This window comes from Sceloporus undulatus, chromosome 9 (assembly GCF_019175285.1).
Source record: "Sceloporus undulatus isolate JIND9_A2432 ecotype Alabama chromosome 9, SceUnd_v1.1, whole genome shotgun sequence".
Classification (NCBI taxonomy): Eukaryota; Metazoa; Chordata; class Lepidosauria; order Squamata; family Phrynosomatidae; genus Sceloporus; species Sceloporus undulatus.
In genome coordinates, this window is record NC_056530.1 from 87,077 (window position 1) to 110,039 (window position 22,963).

Below are 22,963 nucleotides of genomic sequence, written 5' to 3' on the forward strand. Positions count from 1 at the left end.
CAGCTCAGCTTGGCCTCGGGAGTCATCTCCGCATTACTTACCTGAGGGCCTCACGGGCCTCGAACCGGCCACCCGCTGGCCATAGAGGCAGCTCAGCTGGGCGGGAAGCCACGCTGCTTCCCCGAGGATGACAGCTCTCCTCGTGCTCTTATCCTCTCTGCGGCTGCATGTGACGTCACTTGGAACACCCGCTCCAGGCCTTGCTCTCCGCCGCCCTCTGCTGGCTGCTCTAAGGCTCTGCACCCTCCGAAGACACCAAAGGGAAACACCACCAAAGAAACTCAAGGGGACAGATTCCAAACAAAACATGACATTCACAGCAAAACAAAAAGACACGCATTAAAATTCTAAAACAAGAAATAACATCAGATCAAAACAAAAATAACAACATTAGAAAGACATTTTAAAAACTCAAATATCGGATCATCAGGGCTTTCCATTTACAGGACCCTCTATGTGGCAAAAGAAGGGGATGGATTGGATGGCCCTTGGAGGTCCCTTACATCTCTAGGACTCGATGTATTCCTGCATGGCAGAAGGAGGGGGCTGGACCGGATGGTCCTTGGGGGTCTCTTTCGTCTCTTGGGCCCTATGGATTCCTGCATGGCAGAAGGCGGGGTCTGGACCGGATGGCCCTTTGGGGGTGCCTCCCGTCTCTCGGGCCCTATGGATTCCTGCATGGCAGAAGGCGGGGGCTGGACCAGATGGCCCTTGGGGGTTCCTTCCATCTCTAGGACTCTATGTATGAAAGTATTCCAAACATGGGGAAGATGAATTAGAGCACCCAGTTTCTAGCGGGAAATAAATCATTTCATTACTATTTAATAAATCGCTGGTTAATAAATAAGAGTAATAAATTATTGCTCCAATTAACCATCGCATGGCCTCCCCTCCTTTTCGATCTCCCTGGAGGCCGAGAAGGAGGGCGCGGGGCCGCTGGCGATCACCAGGGCCTCCTCTCCTTCTCGGTCTCCAAGGAGGCCAGGAAAGAGGGTGGGGGACCGCAGGGAGGCGGGGAGGGTGGCGCGGCCAAGCGCAGGAGGCAACGCCTCCCCCTTCACCTCCTCCGCCCCAGGCCTCGCTGCCCTCCTCTTCCTCCGCGTGGCCATGTGAGTTGGAGGAGGGGGGGCATCGAGGCCCTGCGGCTTATGAAGCAACCCTGCTGGAACCGGGGTTGTCCCAGTTTTTGTCGGCACCCGTGACGTGAGCGGGCAGGTGCCGCCAAAACCGGGGAAATCCCGGTTGCAGCCGGGTTATGGCAACTCTAGTTGAAACTGACTTCCCATTTCCCAAAAATAGATTGCCATTGCCTGAAATTGCATGTGGTAGTCTATCATGCAATAACGTTTAACCCCATGATTGCAGTTAGATTGCCATTGGGTTATACTTCCATTTTCCCTTGTCTGATAAACTTCACTGACATTCCTAAATTAGAAAAGACTGACTTACATAAAGTGAAAGATACAAGTGTGTAGAGCTTTTCAAAAAGTTTTGATGGCAGCCAATTTAAGTTGCAACAGTCAAGATTTTGGGTGTTACAAAAGAGCAGCAAGTCCTTACTTGCTAATTTGGCACTTTCATTATATATTTCTCGAGAATAGGTGATTTTGGCATTTTTCTGCCCAGGTGCCAAAATAACTTGACCATCTCTGGTTGTTATGCCTCTTGACTTGGCAAGGTGGCAGTATTTCCTACTCTGTGCAATGACAAAATAATGTTGCTGGCTAGCCCTGATATGATGTGACATTGATGCATCCTTGCACATTAATAACATAGGGTGAAAATGGCTGCTCTGATAGCCTTGGCTGAAGAGCGGGGTGTAAATAAATTATTATTATTATTATTATTATTATTATTATTATTATTATTATCCTAATGCAATGTTTCTTTTAGGATACTGGTCAAGGTAAGAGACTTCCTTTCCACATTTTAGAGCTTGTCTACATGGCTTATTTACTCCAAATTCCCCCTGGACTCACTGCACCCGGTTTACACAAGTTAGGACAAAAATGAGATGCTAAGCGTCTTCGTGGCGTCCACATTTGATTTGGTCTTTCCACCCCTTAACCCACATTTTAAAACCTTACCTTTTGCCTTGGTTTTCGGCTCTCTCCACAATGACAGTGGGCTACTGCCTCCCCACATTGTTCCTGGGAGCCACCATGTGCCACAGCTCCAGGTGTGAGTTGTTCTGGAATCAGAACATGGTGCTAGGTGCTTCATCATGACTTTAGTGGCGGCTCTGGGTGATGAATGGGAATCATGTGGGAAGGCAGCCGCCCATCATTACTACACAGAAAGCATATTTAATGGTGGTAATTCAGGACCAGAATACTCTTGGGGCAGCTTGGTATATTCTGGCCAGTGAAGACAAGCCCTTAGTCCCATTACCTACTTCAAAAATGCCTGGTTCTTTCATCTTAATCCAGGAAGGTACAGTGCAGTTTGATGCACACTGTAATGGGTTCATGTACCCACCAGTCATCAAAGTGTGTGGGCCAAGAAAGTATCAGTCAGCCCCAAGCTGTACAGCAATGAGTCGGTGGGTGGGTGTGCTTGGCTTCTTGGCGCATTGACAACACTTCTTTGCTGCTTTCAAGGAAAGTTATCAGAAAGCATTTGATGGGTGACACATACCATTGCTTTCTGTGACAGCCCTTTGGCGTAACAGGAACCTCGCTGACTCCCAAAGATATGGGAGGTGAAGCCGTCTCTATTAATAAAGTGAGAGGTTGCAAATTCATCCCAAGCCTGTGATAACCTCATGGTAAACCCATCTTGCTCTTTCCAAACTGAGAGAATTATGTGCCAGACTATAATAGTGGCAAGAGCCTTAACTTTGTGCATGTTATTATTGTTATTCGCTTATATCCCACCTTTCTCCCAATTTAGAGTTTCACGGCAGCTAACAGCAAATTTAAAACAGTCCGATTTGTAAACAACACAAAAGCATTAAAAGTATAAATGTAAAGTTTTAAAACAATTAAACAAGCTAAAAGTTAAAACAATTTACATGTTACAAAATATTAAAATTTATTAAAAACTATATATAAATCTTGATCTGACTTGTGTATTCTCTTCTGAAACAGTTCTGCACCCGGTTAAATCTTTTGATTCTCTGAATAGAATATCTTTCTGGGTGAAAGACAAGCTGTTATGATCTTGGAAACCATCTTGTTAGCCCTGTAGATGAGGATCCTAGTCGCAAATGTGCTTCTTAACTATGGGTTGAGTTGCAAATGGGTCTTAATGACTTAATGGAGGCTCAGAATGCTGAATGGTGAACCCGAACCCTTTGTTTATCACTGGTCTTAACCCAGAAGGCTTCAGGTCTTCCAAAATCAACAAAGCCTTACCATTTCTGGTTTTTTTCCCCCTCCAGGAAAGGAATGTTTCTTGCTCTTTTCATTTGTTGAAGGCCCTAATACCATCATTAATATAAGCAGAAGGCCTTCCAGATACATGGGGAGAATGTTTTGTTATAATTTATGGAGCTTTTACACAGGGAGTAGACTAGTAGAGTCCTTTTTTTGTGTTTGAAGAGAACACTGTAAAGAACGAAGGATGACAAACTTGAACAAACACATGCATCCTCTCCAATATTTGCATGGAATTTAATATCTAATGAGAACTGACGGAAGACGTTATCAGACAAGGGAAAGTGGAACTATAATTCAATGGCAATCTGAATGCAATCATGGGGTTTAATGTTATTGCGTGATAGACTATCACACGCAATTTTGGGCAATGGGAAGTCAGTCCGAATGCAATCCTAGGGTTTCACATTATTGCATGAGAGGTGATCACACGCAATTTCAGGCAACGGCAAGCTATTTTCGGGCAATGGGAAGTCAGTTCGAACGCAATTCAAATTCACGTAAATTCGCTGAACTAGCGAATTCACATGGATGCGTTCTGGCCCCACTTTCTTTTCATTCGAAATTAAGAGACATTCCTCCCGTGTGATAAACTCCAGAGACAATGGTCCCCCAAACATTTTTCACTGTGTAAGGAAGAACTAAAGGGTATAATGGAGTCATGTGAAGAGGGAATACAAAACCCCGCAGAGAGAACCCAGACACAATCCGATTTGTGCTGACGCTGCAAGCAGCATTTAAAAATATGGTTTAGCTTAGATGGATTGTGGGTTGACTTTGTGTATGCAGTTTTAGCATCTACAAATCAGGGCGAGGAAGTCCAGCACTGACATCTCTGGCCCCCTTTCTGTAACATTTTTTAACATTGTCAGCTGAAAGCAGCAAAGCATGTATAAAGCTTGGGATTTGGGCACACCTTTGCTCCATTCAACTTAAAAGTATAATTAATCTCCAGGGTTGAGGTCTGAGGACGAGGGAACAACACAACTACTTGACAACGGTTACATATGAGGTGGTTTGGCTGGAGCCCCAGGGAACTCATCCCTGCAAACTCCAAAGACATGTATATATAGGTTAAGTCTCCCCTATCCAAAATGCTTGGGACCAGAAGTGTTTGGGATTTGGGATTTTGGAACACCTGTATTTGCATATATGTATTATTATTATTATTATTATTATTATTATTATTATTATTATTATTATTAAGAATTAAGAAGCAGTGGGCGTGAGAGAACACACACTGGGGTCCTGTTCCACCTTCCTTTGTCTAACCTACCTCAGGATTAGTGCTCCAGTCATCTTCATCTGATGAACTCACGTGGGACTGGATCCAAAAGCTTATGCAGAAATATGTTTGCGCAGTTAGTCTCAAAGGGCTACAGCATTCCTGCATACTTTTAAAAACTGAAACAGATCAATACAATACAGGTCGGCCTGCCTCATAAGGGGCTAGCCTTCTCGCTTTGAGCTTACGGGAAGGCAAAGCCCTGGCAGAAGTAGGGCTTCTGCAGTGATTGTGCACATTATTTTCAATGGAGCTTGAGCATACAGTCTTTTCCCCACATACCCATTGATGGAGGGGGACTGTATGTCTGGAATACAGGTTTATCCATTATCTCCACTACCCATGTGGAAAATTGGATTTGGAGGGCATTTGAATTCTGGTTAAGGGGTACGCAACCGTAAATCAACCAGCGGTTACTGTTGGTTGATATAATGAGGTGAGGAACAAGGTACACAAAACATGGCATAGGGTGAGATATAGATATAATTAGACATTATGGAGCATGGCAGTTAGATATCTGTTCTGGATGGAGCAGAAGGTCCTGTTGTTCACTAAGGACTGAGGCAACTGTTAATGTTGAGTGGATGGTTGTGTTGGTGGATTGCTGGGAGGTTTAGTTGCTTGATATTGGGATGAGAACCCTCTCTCAATGCCGTTTTCGGAGGACCTTTTCCCAAACAAGGAGAATTGTATTATTTTTCTGGGGCACTTTATGTTTCTATGTTTTTTATTATGATGTATGGACTGTCATCCACCTGCGATCACCTGGAGAGGCGAGAAATAAAATATACCTTGGGTACTAGGACCCGGTGGAAGCCAACCAGTTGCCAACGAGGGACTGGCACTGTTGCCTTTCCCCAACGGAGGTAGAGCTGCACCACCTGCAGAGACAAAGAGCTATTAGGAAGGGAAAGTATCAAGGCTCCCTCTTTTGGGCAGCCACCACTCATCTCCAGTCACATGCTAAGGGCTGGATGGATGAGGGTAGAAGGGGATCAATGCTTCCAGGGCAGATTAAACTCTTGCCTTTCACCAGGAGATGGATACACACACACACACACACACACACACACACACACACACACACAGTGGACCCTTGTTATACTCTGGAGTTTGGTTCCAAGGTCCCCCGTGGATAACAAAATCCATGTATGCTCAAGTCCCATTAAATATAATGACATAGCAAAATGGTGTCCCTTATCAAGGTTTGATATTTAAAATTTACACTTTGTTTGAACATTTTCAAACTGTGTATGCTTGAATCCATGTATAAAAAATCCATTTATAAGAAGGGCTGACTGTATACAGACACACACACACACAAGTTAAAGTACAGTACTTACATTGAGCGTGGATAAGTCAACTCAGTTTTGGGGGGTCAATTTTTTTAACTTATATTTCTAGACTTATACATGAGTATATAGTTATACAGTATATAAAGACTTGTTCCTTTCTTCCTCCTTCTTAAAGATGGAGAGTGCCAATTCTGCTCAGGTCTTCTCTATTTGAGATCTACCAGAGAACATCTGGAATCCTTTGCAATCATCACCCCATCCCACCTCCTTCCACTCTTTCCTTTCAAAGTCTTGGGAAATGTATGCAAGAAAGCAATCAAACCATCTCACCTCCTCGCCATCTCTGGAACCCACGTTCTCCACCACCACCGAGGCGGTGAGGTTACCGCAAATGGGCAGAACGTTAGCACCCAGTACCAAATCGCTGTACCGAAAGGTGGTAAATGAGAGCCCATAGCCAAAGGGATACAGCGGAGCTTCATCTCCATAGTAGCGGTATGTACGCCCAGCCATTGTGTAGTTCTCCATGGGGGGTACCTGTGAGAATGGGCACAGAAAGATGAAGCAGATGGAAGAAAGTCCACAGACCCTGGGAGGAAAAATGAAGAGAAGTATAGTGGGATGTGCCTGAGTTCCAGCCAAGAGCAAGCCAAGAAGCATGTTTAGCTTCTAAGGAAGACCCAAGGGTTGCTTTTGTGTTGGAGATGGCACTGTCTCTGGAAACCATGCATATCATGCTGAGCCACGGATACGATATCTTCTCTATTGCCATGGCAGGAAGGTGTCACATAAAGGCACTCAGGTTGGGGTCAGGATAGACCAAGGGCAGTTCCAGAAGGTCCTTAAGCTTGGGTAAAATGAAGACAATATCATGGGAAGTGTTTGAGTTTCAGTATTTTTAGTTTGTTCAGAAGGACCCAGGTACTGACCTTGTGCTGAAGTTGGTATTACCTCAAGAAACTACATAGGACCCATGATCAACATATAATGAATGGGGTACAGTCTAGGATGAATGTTAGACACTTGAAGTGTGATCAATAGCACTTTTCTATTTATTTACAGTTAGTTAAACTGCCATATACTGTACTTAAAAGAGACACTTGCTTAGGTCCAGGCTATCGGAAGGATCTTATCTCCACATTAGGGAGTCCCTAGAGTCCCTATATTGGGAGAAAGGCAGTATATAAGATGATGATGATGATGATGGTGGTGGTGATGATGATGATGATGATGATGATGGACTTATTTGGGCCCTGAGATCCTCAGAAGAGGCCCTCTCAGTCCCACCATGTTCACAGACACTGTTATTGAAGATGCAAGATAGGGTCTTCTTAGTGATTGCCCCTAGACTCTGGAACTCACTTCCCAGGATGTTCAAATGGCCTCTTCCTTGCAGCTCTGCCAATGGCAGGCAAAGGCTTTTTTTTCATTCCAGCAAGCTTTTGAGAATTAATATGTTTTTAAATTCTGTTGACAGTTTAATTCCATGTCAGTGCTGAGCTATGTGTTTTAACTATGTTATCATTTAACTTGTAGGCTGCCTTCAATTCCAGTTTTGCAGTATACAAATATTAATATTAATACTAATTTTCTCAGAAAGGATGTAACTTTGCAAGAAGATAAAGAACCCTCCCTGCCACCCCGGATTGGGTCTTACCTGGTGCATACCTGCTGGCCAAGTAGCAGGAAGTCTGCCAGCAGGGTTTGTTCCATCTGCTCCCAGCAACACCTTGGCAATAGCCAGACCAGTGGCCTGAGCAGGAAAGAAACAGGCTAAAATGGCTCCCACGCCATCATGGGCCTTGGCCCAGCTCACGTCGAGTGGGCCGGCATTAAACAGCAGCAGAATCACTGGACGCCCAGCAGCTGAAATGAGATGCCCAAGACATCTTTAATGATAAACGATCAATTACCACCACCATGTGCACCAATACTCTGGTAGTAATATGCTCATGGACCCAGTACTTCAGTCTTTGTGTAAGAATTAAGAGCGTTGGGCTTGGAGCATTTGGGGAGTCAAAACACACTGGGGTGCCTGTTCCAGGCCTTCCTTTGTCTAATCTACCTCACTGGACTTAGTGGACTCCAGTCCACTTCATCTGATGAACTTCACCGTGGACTGGAATCCACGAAAGCTTATGCTAGAAATACTGTGTTCGCAGTTAGTCTCAAAGGAGCTACAGCATTCCTGCATATCTTTTAAAAACTGAAACAGATCAATACAACTACAGTCGGCCTGCCTCATAAGCGGGCTAGCCTTCTGCGGCTTTGAGCTTACGTGGAAGGCAAGCCCTGGCAGAAGTAATGGCTCTGCGAGAGTGCATCCCATTATTTTCAATGGGACTTGAGCATACAGTCTTTCCCCCACATACCCCATGTATGGGGAGGGCGGACTATATGTCTCTGAATACAGGTTTATCCATTATCTCCACTACCCATGTGGGAAATTTTAGAATTTGGAGCATTTTGGATTTCTGGTTAAGGGGTACGCAACCTGTAAATCAACCTGGACACAGGATACTTATTGGCTGTAGTGAAAAGCTATAGTCAGAGAGGTCTACATTTGCAGCTACAAGATATGCACCAGGTAAATGGGGCAGAATTCTAGTTCATGAAAATGATATTCTCCACCTCACTTGACTTCCACCTGGTCTGAGGTCATCTCTGTGGGTGTACTAGTCCAAAATGTGACTGGGAAGGACAAGTTGCATCTCAGGACTTTTAACACAGGGTTGCATCTTCTTGAGGATTTCTCATGAGACCAAAAGAAGGGGAAATGGAAGAACTGAGCCAATACTTTTTCTCTTCTTGTTGCTCCGAACTCTTTGTCTACAAAATGCTGACAGGAATGCTTCTGAGCAGACACAGAAGAAGACAGATCCTCCTTCCCTTCACGTTCTCTGATTTTCTTTAAACTGAAACCATGGTTTTGGGATAGAATCTATTGGAGGAAGAGAAGCCCTTGCTTCCAGCCTCTTGCTGGCGAGTGGAATTGTCCATACCTGGCCAGAACTCTGTAGCCAATCTACAGCTATGGGATCTTCATTTGCAAGGCTTCTTAACATTGCCACTGCCCATCAGCTCCAGGTGTTATGTAACAAAGCATGGTGGGTTATCAGTCATGGAAAGTTTGGAGGCTACCCTTCTGTAAGCTACATCTTTGCCACTGGAAGCTGGGAGAAATAAACCACTATTGAAACTCACCCCAGGCCACAGTATCTTGCAGAAGCTCCAGCTGGTGTCCAGGCAAAGCCAGGTCTGTCCGGTCCAGACCTTCAGACTCAACATAAACTCCTGAGCAAAAGGGGGGGGAGGAATGAAGAAATTGAGTTATCAAGAGCCCTTTTGCTCCCTTTTAGCCTCAGTCTTTGTGCTTTGCACACCAGAAAAGCTGCTCTTACAGCAAATCTCCTTTCCAAACAACCGAAGGACAATGACTCAGAAGGAAACACCACAAAAAATGTTGGAAAGATGTTTGGCATTATTGCTAGGAAGCCAGGCTCCATCAATGGAAGAGTTCAAGGCTCAAACATTTTTGGCAACTCTCGGGAGCTGAAAACAGTTTTATGATAGATCATGAATGATTGGAAAATTATACTCAGTGAAGCATTCTCTCTACACCCCATTTGCTATTAGGGCAACAGGGCTTTAGGTGGTATAGAGGTTTTCTGCATGCCTCTGTCCTATCCATAATGTTTCTCTAGACCTTGCCCCATTTTCTCAATCACTATTTGTAATGCATGGTCATTGAAGTATCCCTGTATCTTAAGCAACCACACCATGTGAACATACAGATTTTCAGGCTGCATAAAGGTTCGTCTTAATCTTCCTCCTCCTTCAAGACAGTGTTATTCTGCCAAGCTCCTTCTCTTCTTGAATCCTTCCTTTATTTAGGCTGCATCTGCACTGCAGAATGGATGCAGTTTGACACCACTTTAACTGTCATGGCTCCATGCTATGGACCTTCTCTGATTTGTAGTTTGTTGTTGTTGTGGCATTTCTAAGTGTGGTTTACACAGGAAGAATAATTTTAAAGATACAATTTTATCCATTACTTCCAAGCATCGTGTTGCAACAGGTAATTTCCTCACATCATTCTCCTGAATGACCATGGGAGAGTTACAGCTTAAGAAGAAAGAGTGATGCCGTTTTCATTCCACCTTTCTTTGCTACACATGCGCTTTACCTGTACCCAGGCAGACAACCACAATGTCTGCTGCTTGTACCGCCGCCTTCACTTCAGCAGGGGAATATTGGTCACAAGTGGGATAGCGACACCCAGCTGCAAATGTGACATTCGCCGAGATTGTTGTCAGGCCTCTCCTGCACCAGACAGAGATAAGAAGGACTCATGATAGTCAGAAATATGTGCATTTGCTACCAAAGATGTCTAGATTTGGCCAACAGAACCTGTGAGCTGCTAAATGGTACTAAACACATATTGTGCACTGCTGGGGACTTCGAACACCCCGTTCCACTTTACATATCAATAGACCAATGCATATTTATAGTCCTGGGTAAGCAAGAGGAGATTTATAGAGACTCCACCAGGATATTCCATGTGGCTTTGAGTTGCCTCAGGGCAGTAGATGCAGAATTTTGTAGCAAGTAAATCCAAAACCCATGGTCACAATTCATTGAGGAGCTTAGTATATATTGCTTGTTTTAAACAGAATTTTCTTCCAAAAGCTACAATTCAAGGATTGGGGTTGAGTTTGTTTGCTTTTTAAAGCAAAGACTTGCAGGGATTTCCCCTTCCAAAACCTTTTTTTTTTAGTTTTGGTCTCCGACATTCTCTCTGCTATTACATACAAACCAACAAAAAGGAACTGAAGAATGTACCTCCCAGTTCATCTAACAACTTACAAAATGCACGGCTGAATTCCATGCAACCGTTTGCAAGGTATGCAAAAGCCCAACAATCTTTAAACACCTTGCTATCTTTAAGACTACAGATACAAGACTGCAGATGAAAATAAAACATGTGGATGGATTGGAAAACCCAGAGTCTGGGTTAGTCAAGAGGTTCATTATATATTTTATATTCTAAAAGGCAATGCGGCAGTTATACCGCTGGTGGATCAAAGCAAATCTGTTCTTGGAAGAATCTGGATGAGATGTGAGACTACTTGAGAGCTGTAGGCCAGAAGCCATTTGGAACTTTGTAAAGGAAAAGAGGTTTACTGTACGGTAAATAATTCCTAACAGTTTACCAACTGCACAGTCTGTGTGGTGTAATGGTTTTGATTATTCTCGAAAGCAGAGTTCAAACCCCTGCTTGGCCCTCCTACATATCCAACCCACTTCTACTGGTCAGGATGACTGCCAGAGTTGAATTTGAGAGTTAAAATGAAGGTATCACCAGTCCAATATCGCAGGTAACCGTTAGTAAGGTTGGGCTGTCTGGGATGGAGAAGGGATGCAGAAAGAAGAGGCAGAATATCCTTTGCATCTTACCTGGGGGTATAGATGTATTGGGGATCTGCAAGTGGAGCATAATCTCCAAAGAGAAGGGTAGGGTTGTCTGCAAAAGGCCCAACCACCTGTTAAGAAGAAACATGGAGACATCACAAGAGGACTGGGTCTCATGTAAAGGCTGAGGTCTTCTGTGAATGGAGAGGTCTGTCATATCTCAATAATCTGCTGCAATACATTTTTAGATAGGACTGGGCTGCTCTTGATAATGGTCTCAAAAATATAGCTGGGAACATACCTGTTCCACTGTTATAAGGAGCATCCAACCATGTTAAGAGCAGCCCTTATAGATTAGCTCAGAGGACCATCTAACTCTGTATCCTGCTGCTAGCAGTGCCTAGCAAATAACCTTAAGAAAATCACACACAAGGGCAACATGCTTCTTCCATTGCTCATCTCCTGTCTGATACTCAACAGACATGCTGCTCCTAAACCTACAGGATCCATATAAGCATGGCAAGTAGTAGTTCTTAAAAGATTAATTTCCCCTGAACTGCAACTGGGTCCCATCTCCAAGATATCTCATTATGTATGGGGAAATGTTCCAAAATCCGAGGGAAAATCCAAAATTCAAAACCCTTCTGGTCCCAAGCATTTAGAATATGGGAGACTGTATGTATTTTTGTGTGTGTGTGTGTGTGTGTTCCCACACATACCAATAGCTCAACCACTGGCCACATGAACACACTTCACTTAAAACATTACACATGGTGACATCTTTGACAAAGTCAAAGAGAATCTATCAAGAAATAGCACATGAGTGAAGCGACCACAGGGGAAACCACTTACCGCAAATGCCTTATTTGATGCATCTTGGGCCTTAAGAGGCAGGGTTCCTTCTTGGTTTTTTAGTAGGACAAAAGACTGAATGGCAGCATGGAGGGCCAGTTGGCGATGAGCCTCACTCTCCACATCCTCGGGTCCCAAAGCATTGTAGGGGTTCATAGCTGGTGGGTCAAACTCACCCAGATGCATGCGGGTGCGGAACAGCGGGCGAACACGGGCCTTAACCATCTGCAGGAGGTAGAGAGACCAAGAGCAGAGTCAACTGGTGTAGCAGCCATGAGATGTGGAAACTGAAGTGGAAGAGCTCCCACATTCCTTCAGAGGGCTGGGCTCTAGGACCACTTACCTCCAAGGAGATGTTGCCTTTGGCAACAGCCTCACGTATGTGGGTGAAAACATTGTTTTTCATCCAATATGCCAGTTCCAGGTTGCATCCAGCATTCACAGAAGCTGCATTAAATTGGGGTAATGAAAACAAGAGGTTACCACTTCACTCAGTGATAGCTTAGTCCATGAGGCGTAATCTTGTAATCTATTTGGGAATAGCCATATCTTGGTGACAGAGTTTGCTTGAATTAGGTTGGGAAGGTTCCACCAGGACAATTCCCAGCATCTTGAAGCAGGGATGGAAAAGATGCTACCGAAACCTCTGACAAAACAGTGCCAGTAGTAAGCCTACCAAGAAGAGTAGCCAGAACCCACCATATGTTATGTTTTAGACTACAGCTCCCAAAACTTTAACAAATTAATATACAGTTTAATAAAAGAAGCTGGTCTGAAGGGAAGAGAAATAAGCAAACATGGTCTGAATGGGCAATAGGGCTACCTTGAGGGACATTCATCTGGGATCTGAATCAATAATCCAGTGGTTTACAGATAATCCCAAGGACACAGCTGAGAACTACACTCTCTGCTCTGCATTACATACCTATGGCAGTCTCCAGGAAGCTGTGGGTGAAGTGGTGCCCCGCCATGATCAACTCTATAGCTCCCTCATCGCTCACCACATAGCCCTGGAAACCCCATTCTCCACGCAAGACATCTGTCAGCAACTTTGTGTTAGCACAAGCAGGGACCCCATTAATCCTGTCAAGAATGAAAGAGGATGCCTAAAAGTACTACATCCAGCTGGTATCTTCTGGTTCCCAGCTGTGAACACCAACGACTTTATTTAGCAGGATAGAATTCAGCTACACAGCAATTTGCAAAGGGATCTTGTAGCACTGTTGAGACTAACTATGTGAAAAACATTGAAGCATAATCTTTCATAGACTTGGTCTACCTTTGTCAGATGCACAGAATCAACACTGAGGAAGTAGACCAAATCTGCGATGGCTTATGCTACAACTTCTTTTGCAGTTAGTCTCAAAGGTGCTACAAGATCCCTTTGCATCGCTTTATTCATCATTCATGTAGCCCATTTTACGTGCTTAAGGTACTTCTGAGTGCATTATTGTCAGTGTGGTTGCTGTTGTTGTATGCTTTTAGGTTTTGACTTATGGCAACTGTAGGGTGAATGCATCACAGGGTTTTCTTGGCATGATTTGGGTAGAGTTCACAATTGGCTTCCTCCAAGGCTAACAAAGTGACCTGACCAAGGCCACCCAATGGGTTTCTATGACCTAGCAGTGATTCAATCTGTTCCAAACTATGACTGTATTCTGTTACTGTAAAATACAGTACAACCTCTGTATCTGAGGAACTAGTACCCATGATTTCACTGTGCTTGAAAAAATATAGTCTCTCTAGACATATGAAAGTCCTCCAGCATGACTCTATGGTTAATTTCCAGCACAAGTTGATCATACAGTCACATTGGAAGGTCTCCAGATACCTAGATAGAACACCTCTGTAAACATCTGGAGGTCCTCCAGTGAGACTCTATCATCAACTTCCATCGAAATATAGGGTTTGCTATTAACTGATTTTCACTATCCACATTAAATCTGGAAGTGTATTCCGCATGGATACAGGAGTCATACCGTACACCACAAATCAGTCCTGACAGAATTTAGACTGAAACAGTTTTCTTGCCTACTAAGGACCCACCACCATCCCAATGTGAAAGAGCATGGACACACATACCTGTTATAGCTGCACATGAAGCTGAAGGTTCCTGCTTGTACACAGGCCTCAAACTGTGGCAGGAAAGTCATGCGCCAATCACGTTCCTCCACCTGGAATAGAGCACAGACATCATTCCTTTCTGAGGTATTGCCACCCCACCTGAACACAGCTGGTAAAACTGTAGACACTAAGATATGTGGAAATTTGTACCACAGGGGTGTACAAAACTGATCCCAGTTATTTCAATTGTAACTTTCATTTTTCTTAATGTTAAGTGTTTAAAATTTAACTTTATTTTTTAAATTTTTTAAATGTGACAGAATTACAAATGTCATGATATATAAAAGAGGCAAGATAATGTAGTGGTTAGAGCATTGGATTAGGACTAATGAGATTCAGATTCATATCTCCTATTAGTTATGATGTCCATGGAATGACTGTGGAGCAGCTACCATCTCTCAGCCTAACTTATTTCATTGGATCTTTATGAGACGGAGAGCTAGACAAGAAAACCTGAAGGAAAATGGATGGGATAAACATGCAATAAATAGAATACACTAACAGAATTGTAAGAGACCACATGGGCCATCCAGTACAACTCCATTCTGCCATGCAGGAATACACAATCAAAACATTCCCAATAGATAGCCATCCAGCTTCTGTTTAAAAACCTCCAAAGACGGAGACTCTACCACACTTCAAGGCAGTGTATTCAACTGCTGAACAGGTCGTACTGTCACAAAGTTCTTCCTAATGTTTAGGTAGAATCTCTTTTCCAGTACCTCAAATCCACTGCTCCATGTCCTAGTCTCTGGAGTAGCAGAAAGCAAGCTGGGTCCACCCTCAATATGGCATTACTTCAAATATTTTAATATGATTATCATGTCACCTCTTAACCTTCTCTTCCCCAAGCTAAACATAAATATTACACTTACAGTGTACACACATCAACCGCGGACTTGCCATCTGCAGATCTGAGCTTTCATGGATGGCAAACCTCGGCTTTTTAAATGGGTGTGCATGCATCTATTGAAAAAAATGGGATTTGAGCATCTGCATTTTTTGCTATCTGTGAGGAGGGGGTCCGAACGCATGCCCCACAGAAAGCAAGGGACTACTGTATTGGTCCAATGCGCCTTGGACATCAAGGACTGGAAGAAAGTGGGATTCTCCAGCCTACTCCATTCCCCCATCTACAATTCATACTAACCTTGGCATCAAAGGACAACCTGGACGTGGGGACATTCTCCGGGCCACCATGGACGTCAAAGTGCTTGCAACCAGCGCTAGCCTTGACATAGCGGGGATGGTCACCCTGAAGCCCCTTCACAAACGCCACACCCAGCTCAGCTGTTAGGAAGGGGTCCTCCCCATAAGTCTCCTACAGGAGAAATGGACAGACAGGTATATGAATCCTTCCCATTTCTCCAGTGCCACATCTGTTCTCTCAGCAACACTCTGGCCTCCTCCATCTCATGCGTCACTGTCAGAAAGCCACAAAGCCTTGGAGAATGATTTAGATTTGAGCTGCTTTGCACATTCTTAGGATCGCTCAGCACACTCCATTGTCAAACAATGGCATTTGATGCCATGAGATGCCCTACTGGCTTGGACAGCTATAAAAGGGACTCAACAAATTTATGCACAATGGGCCTAACAGATATATATTCTCTCCAGCACCAGAGGTAATGTGGATTTGTTATCCACAATAAGGAGGACTGTCTTGGAGGGTGGAGTTCCAAGTTTTCATTACAGTTTCTCCATTAGGGAGAAAATTTCAACTCCTTGGAATAAACACCTAAGGATTTGGGAGCCAAACAGCAATCTTTATGAGGAGATCTGGAATATCAGAAATCCTGAATTTGAAGAAGCCAAGAAAAATGTCATACAATATGCAATTCTTTCACAAAATGGAAATTTTTATCAATTCAGGTGTGACTCGGCTTTGGTTAAGTGCAGACACTGACGCTCCAGTGCAATTTCTTTTAGTGCTTTTGAATAGATTTTTGTGTTTCCTATCAGTGAATTAAAGTGTTTTGAAAGTTTGTAAGAAGACTTCAACAGACTTTCTTACTCTTTGCAGGACAATCCTTTGCAAGATGAGTCACAAATTACAACACAAAAAGCAATCTGTGCAAAAACTGTACATGATGGAGAAACGATGGGGACATTTTTGGATTTAAAATGCCAAATACCAAAGCATTTATGAACCTTTTGAATTTTAAGCTTTATCCCCAGCCCCTCTACCTTAACCACCACCATTACCTTTAGTCAAATGGTCAATACCTGGTTCCTGCCCCACAGCGGGTGCCTCATGATGTTTAACACGGGACTGAAGCAGCTCAGGCCTGTATGATCAAAGTAGTAACCACGGGAGACAAAGTAGTTGTGGTTGGCGCGCACCTCTGTGGCTGTGGCATTGGCAATGCTATAGATGAGTTGAGGGCTGTAGGGAGAGGAACGGGCAGCAAGAGAAAGGGAAAAATGACCTTTTATTCTAGCAGCAGGAGTGGATGGTGTGTGTGTGTGTGTGTGTGTGTAAGTCAAGGCTTAGTATTTATACTGACCCATGCATAAGTCAACCCAGGTTTTGCTGAGTCAATTTGTTTTACTGAAATTTCTAGATTTATACATGTACTTATCACCTGGCAATGGTATGGCGACTGTCATGCCCTGCTTCCAGAACATAGAAATGGACTCTGACTCAGAGACTAAAGCAGTGGACATACTTGGACCTACTGCTGAACCAGAACAGGAAGAGGTTCCAAGAATTCTCTTGCTGGACCTGAAGCTTTTGACTGAATTGTTCAGGACTTAAGGCTTTTGCTTACTAAGTATGTGCTGAATTGTAAATTGCTCTGTTTTGTGCTTGCTCATTAGCTGGTGCCGCATCATTGCTATCAGTTGTGCAGCACCAAGCCTTTGGCTGGTTGTCTGGGCTGCGTTTGCTCAGAGTCTAGGGCAGACATCAATACTGGTGGACTCAACCAGGATGCTGGGTTCCCTGAAACCATGTGGGACGTTGGACACCAGGATCAACCCTAAACAGGTTATTAGGAGGATACAGAATCAAGGGAAAGCAAGAGAACCAAGAAAGAAACAGGCAAGAGGTTAGTTAGCCTTGGGATGTTTGAGCCTCACCTTTCAGGAACAGCCATACCTGAAGGAAGCAGCCAAGCCCAGGGCTTGAGGGAAGGCAGTTGCCCAGGCTGGGGCCTCCACATCTCCCCGAAGGCACTCCGTGTTCCAGTTATATGGGCCAATGCCCAGGCGCTTAATGGGTGGTGCTGGGCCATTGGGACCTGCGCCCCCTCTTGCCATCTGTGGGCAGAGATAGCACAGGTTCAGGCAGTACTCAGCTTTGCAAATTTTCAATGAGTCCCAAAGGGTTACAACCTTTCTACCAGTTTTCTCAAGCAATTCTCTCCTACTCCCCCCAACCACTAAAACATGCAGCCACCAAGAGACATAGTTTACAGGCGCAAGTCCACTCTTTGATTGTGAACATCTCATTTAATGCAAGAGGCTGTCCTTAACCATGCCCAAGTTTGTTGTAACATGTGCTGAAACCAAAGAGGCCTTCACACAACCCATGCACATCCTATCCTTTGCTGTAATACAACTATTAGCCAAGTTTAAAGTGATTCCACTGCAGAAATAAAGCAGTTTGACACCACTTTAAGTTCTGCAGCTCAATTCTATGGAACTCTGGGGCTTGTAGTTTCGTGGGGCACCAGAGAGCTCTGACAGGGAAGGCTAAATATATCACCGAACTACAAATCCCACAATTCTATTAAGCATTGAGTCATGGCAAGTAAAGTGGTGTCAGACTGCTTTATTTCTGCAGTATGGCAGCAGGCTAAGAGGCAATTTTCCAATGAATGCCAGTTTGGGAGCAGGGAGGTCACAACTAAGAATGGCTACTGTCACCAAGTCATGGTTAGAAACTTCTATTGTGCCTCTAGTTGCCTTTATGCAAGGTTCTAGGTGAGAAAGACCTTCAATTTGAACTAGCCAAGTTCTTGTAATGCTTTAATAGTGATTTTTAATGCCTTTTGTCAACTCTTCCAACTTCTGCAACCATCACAGATTGAAGTCTTTCTCATACCTGCAGCACCATCTCATCTAGGGTCAGCCTGTTAACCAGGTCATCCAGCCGCTCTTCCCAAGGTAAGGTGGGATCTCTGAAAGGAAAGTCCTGGCCCCTGTTCAGGTGGGCCAACAGCAGCACAGCAATGACACAAAACATAGCCATCACTTCTGGAGTAGCAAAAAACAGAAATATGACCGTTCAATTGTTCAGCCAAAGATCAACATCCCAACCACCCCAACATCAATCCTTCCTTCTTGGAATACCGTTTTGATTCAAGACACAAAGACCAAAGCGATCCATCCCAAAGGAGGCTTATAACACAAACGTCTGACTACTCATTTCGCTCAGTCCATTCCTAAGTTCTGTTTACAGTATTCACATTTGCTGTTGTACACCTTCAAGTCATTTCCAATTTACAGCAACCCTATCAAGGTTTTCCTGGCAAGATTTGTTTAGAGGAGAGTTGTCTTGCTCTCTCTTGAGGCTGAGAGAGTAGGACTTGCCTAAAGTCCCCCGGTGGTTTCCATGGCCGGGCAGAGATTCAAACCCTGATCTCCAGAGTCACAGTCCAACGCTCAAACCATTACAGCAAGCTGGCTCTTTTATTCAGAGTATATGACATATTTTTCCACAGCCAGAAGACAATCTAGAATATGCCCAGATGTTTTGTATTCTAAAATACACAAACATGCAAGGAGAGGAGTGCACAAGCCCTATGCCACATCCATCATAGTCTCACTGTCTAAAGAGCAATTTTGGGAAGAAGTGAGTCTCCCCTGTTCATGGAGGTTCTCTCATATGATCAGGAACCCTTAAAACCAAGTTTCCAAATTGCATGGAGAGCCTTCAAGTGTACAGGAGGCTCTCCTCTTCCAACTATTCTTTCACACATGACTGGATGACTTTGGCACATTAACTGGCCATTCTTAGGACAGTCCTCACATGTGGGCCTAAAGTTATCTCACTGGAGTAATAAGAGGATAAAGGTGGAGTATCACTGTGATATGGTGGAAGCAGTTCCACAGAAGCATCATTGGTACAACCTTCTTGTGTGTGCTCCTTTAAGTTGACTTATGATGACCCCATGGATTTCATGGGTTTTTCTTAGGTTTTGCTCCTTCCTTTCTCTGAAATATAGCCTACAGCATCTGGTGTTCATTGGTACTAACTGACCCTACTTACAGTAGTTTCCAAGATCAGATGGGATCTGGTGCCTTTAGGGTACCACCCCTATTACTCAGTCCGCACGTTCCTAAGTTTTCTATTTGTGCAATCCAGCATAAATTCTAGTCACAAGTCTTACATTCTGGAACAAACAAACATGCAAGGAGTGGCGTGCATGAGCCTCATCCAATCTCTGTGCATGGAGGCTCTCGTATGATCAGGATTCAGGAATATTTAAAGGTACGGTTGTGGATTGCACAGTGAGCCTCCAGGCAAAGAAGAGGCTCTCCTTTTCAGGCCATTGCTCTCCATATCTCACTGGGTAACCCTGATACACCGGCTGGGTGATCTTAGGCCAATCCTCATCTCCTCCTAAAACATTCTGCTTCAGGGGATGAGAGAATAAAATACTATTTTCAAGGTGTGTTGAACACCTGTTTAATGTTACAACATTAAAACATTCTAAATACTGTACAGTACAAGTGCATAAATACAGATCCAGTGCAGATGAAAAGTACATTTTGACACCTCTTGAACTGCCATGGCTCCATCCTACAGACTCTTGAGGTTTGTAGTTTTGCAAGGCCCCAGCACTTTTGGGCAGAGAGGGCCAAAGACCCTGTAAAACTCCAAATGCCAGGATTCCAGTGGAGCTACAGTACTTGAAGTGGTGCCAAGCTGCATCATTTCTACAGTGTAGATGCACCCAGGGACTCTCTGTGAACAAATCTGGCCTCAAGGCACATAACCACAACAGCAACACCAAGCCCCACTGAACCCATGTGGAGACCCTCCTCTTGAGTCAAGGCTGCCCTGCCACTTTTCCCCTTACCTTTTCCCTTCTGGGCTCCAAGATCTTTCCTGTCCTGGGGCTGCCTTGGCACAGCATTTGCACCTGAAGACTCTCTCTGCCTGACAGGGTCACACAACCTGCCAAACAAGACAGGAGGATCCCAGCTGCACCTACAGCCCACACAGCCCAGTGGCTTGTGCAGGGCTGCACAGCATTGCACCACAAAGGGCTGCACTTATCCAGCTCCTGAAGGTTTTCCAAACCTTATGCTCCTCCTGTTGGACTTTGCCCCTCTTGGATCTGGCCCTCCCATTTCTTGATCTCAGCAGGACACAGGAGCAAAGGCAATACAGGCTCTGCTGATTCGTTGAAAAGGCTGCAGAGTTTTCTTCCGAAGCATTCGCAGGCAGCAAGGCGAAACAGCTGACTTGAGTTTTCTCTTCTCTATTTGCAAGGCTCAGTCCCAGCAGTTCCTCCAACCTGCTATTCCCAGACTGAACACGAGAGGGCATACGATCCAGAAAACGTGCAGGGATACCTGTGTTGGCCATTTAGCAAATCCAAACAAAAATCCACCAAACAGTGGCGCGGTACAGACTGTCGAAAAACGGGGGCCTGCCGGGGCCTGTTTTTCCACCAGAGGAAAACTGCAGCCGCCAAACCGCATGGCTTCCCGCCGGCGGAAAAAGAACCGTGAAAAACGGGTTCTTTTTACACTGTGGTGACATCACAAGTGTACCACTGTCGCATTATGTAAGCGCCGTGCGGTGCTGTGCAGATGCCGCGCGGCGCTTACGTAACAATGGCAGCGCCATGTATACAGGGTGCCACCATTGTTACACCCTCGTCACGTGCTAGGGTTGAGGGGCTTGTGGGTGCACCGCTCCGAGGCAGCCCTAGCACATGACGAGGGTGTCACGAATGGCCCGTCTGTTCCAGGCCAGTGATACCTTTTCCCAGCAGACAATGGGCTCATTTCCACTTACACTTTAAACCGATTTCTGATTCGCCTTCGCTCCGTCTTGGTAATCGATTCCAAAAGGTCCGTCGTTCCCACTATGAAAGCGGATCTTCTCATTATACCTTTGTAATCGCTTCTTTTTTGGCATGATTGTCATCCCCACTAGTTTGCCATTAGAACCATTAAGGCTCTAAACTTAAGGGACAGGGGTATGCTAGGGCTTCCTAAGTAAAATGCAATGCCTTGCTTGGAGACAAATCAGGAGATCTTTTATGAAAGGGGCTAATGCTGTAGTGGTTTGTGTGTCTGACTAGGATTCGGGAAGATTCAGGTTTGAATCTCTACTTAGCTCTATAAACCCACTGGATGACCTTGGTCAAGTCACACTCTCTCAGCCTCAGAGGAAAGTAATGGCAAAGTCTCCTCTGAATAAATCTTGCCAAGAAAATCCTAGGGTTTTCCATAAGTCAGTGTTGACTTGAAGACACATAAGAATAGTAAACGGGTGTTAGAGCACAGAAGCAACCGTGTGGGAAATCTTGTATCTTCAGGAAATGCACACCATGCAAACTGGCCATGGAAGTTTAGCGTCCCGTCATAAACACTTTATAAGGGTCTGCTGGTTGCCAGACAAAGATTAAAGGCACCTTGAACCTAATGGCTTTTTATTGGTTTCCACTATAGATTCCATCACCCTCTTTGGTCGCTTTAATACATATTCTGGCCTCATCCTCAGGGCCAATTTAAAACATACACATAGGAAATGTGTTGGAAGGAAATACCAGCTGAAACATGATTCCAGGCATGCATTCCACAGCATGGTGATAATGCATCTTTGGACTAAGTTGTTATAAAAGCAATTTCTCTCTCTCTCAAAGTTGTTGGCTCTTATCTTGGGCACCATCCAAGCACATATAGCAATGCCTATAGATTTACTGCCTCCTATCCTCCTCCAAATGATAAAATTGGCAACGAAGTCAGCATTTATGGTTGGAAAAATACAACTTCATCTGTCTTCACAGAGGACAAACACATGGTCGTCTCCATTTGCAACATGGAGAGCCATGAGAAATAGGAAGAAAGAATGGGAAGGTCTTATAGCTAAAGGTACAACAACTTAGTACATGTTCTGATGCAGGCGATGAATTTGAGGTTTTGTTTTCTTTTCTGTTTCTGGAACTTTTATTCTATTTCAGACTGAAAGAAGTTACTAGGTGAGGAATTTATTGAAAGGCACAGCCACAAAGCCACTTTGTTCTTTATTTGTGGTCAGCAAAGAAAAAAAAAAAGGTATGAGAAAACATATTTTTGTTTACCTGCGTTTTGTAAAAGTGGAATTGAAAAACTATTGACAGCTTTACTTTTGCATCCAGAGACAGTTGCTGCATAGAATGATTTCTGTTTTTTGACAGTGCTGCGGTCCCTATCTTGTCAAATAAGTGTGGGGCTACTGTAAAGGTCTAATAATGCCATTCTTTGGGTTGGCACCCCAAGTCATCATGCTGCCAGCGTCGCTCCTACCAGTGGCAGAATAGACTCTCCAGTGGTCCAGGGGCTGGTAGCCCAATAGCCATTGCTAAAGCCATTGCTTTCTTTTTCCTCTTTCCCCTTATCTGTTGTGAAGAATGCAGCTAAACTGAGAAGGAACAAGGGAATGGCTGAGACAA

The 22,963-nt window shown here is 44.3% G+C and overlaps 1 protein-coding gene across 1 annotated transcript; it reads right to left on the reverse strand.

Moving 5' to 3' along the window:
- Positions 1-5,423: 5,423 nt before the first annotated feature.
- LOC121915466 (probable beta-D-xylosidase 5) lies at positions 5,424-20,754 on the reverse strand. Its single transcript, XM_042439774.1, has 15 exons — positions 20,375-20,754; positions 18,394-18,545; positions 17,446-17,606; positions 16,572-16,731; positions 15,496-15,666; positions 14,304-14,395; positions 13,147-13,304; positions 12,565-12,668; positions 12,222-12,446; positions 11,415-11,500; positions 10,144-10,280; positions 9,162-9,251; positions 7,615-7,823; positions 6,288-6,494; positions 5,424-5,543 (listed from the first exon to the last, which is right to left on the reverse strand). Exons 2-15 carry the CDS (start codon positions 18,538-18,540, stop codon positions 5,424-5,426), a joined length of 2,067 nt encoding a protein of 688 aa, XP_042295708.1. The 5' UTR covers positions 18,541-18,545; positions 20,375-20,754.
- Between the last annotated feature and the right edge of the window lie 2,209 nt (positions 20,755-22,963).

Coding starts and splice junctions, on each gene's coding strand:
- LOC121915466 (XM_042439774.1), bottom strand. CDS start 18,540: ATGGCTATGTTTTGTGTCATTGCTGTGCTGCTGTTGGCCCACCTGAAC. Junction 15,667..16,571: donor CGCTGTGGGGCAGGAACCAG/GTATTGACCATT, acceptor TTTCTCCTGTAG/GAGACTTATGGGGAGGACCC. Junction 5,544..6,287: donor GTTCCAGAGATGGCGAGGAG/GTGAGATGGTTT, acceptor TTGTCTCTGCAG/GTGGTGCAGCTCTACCTCCG.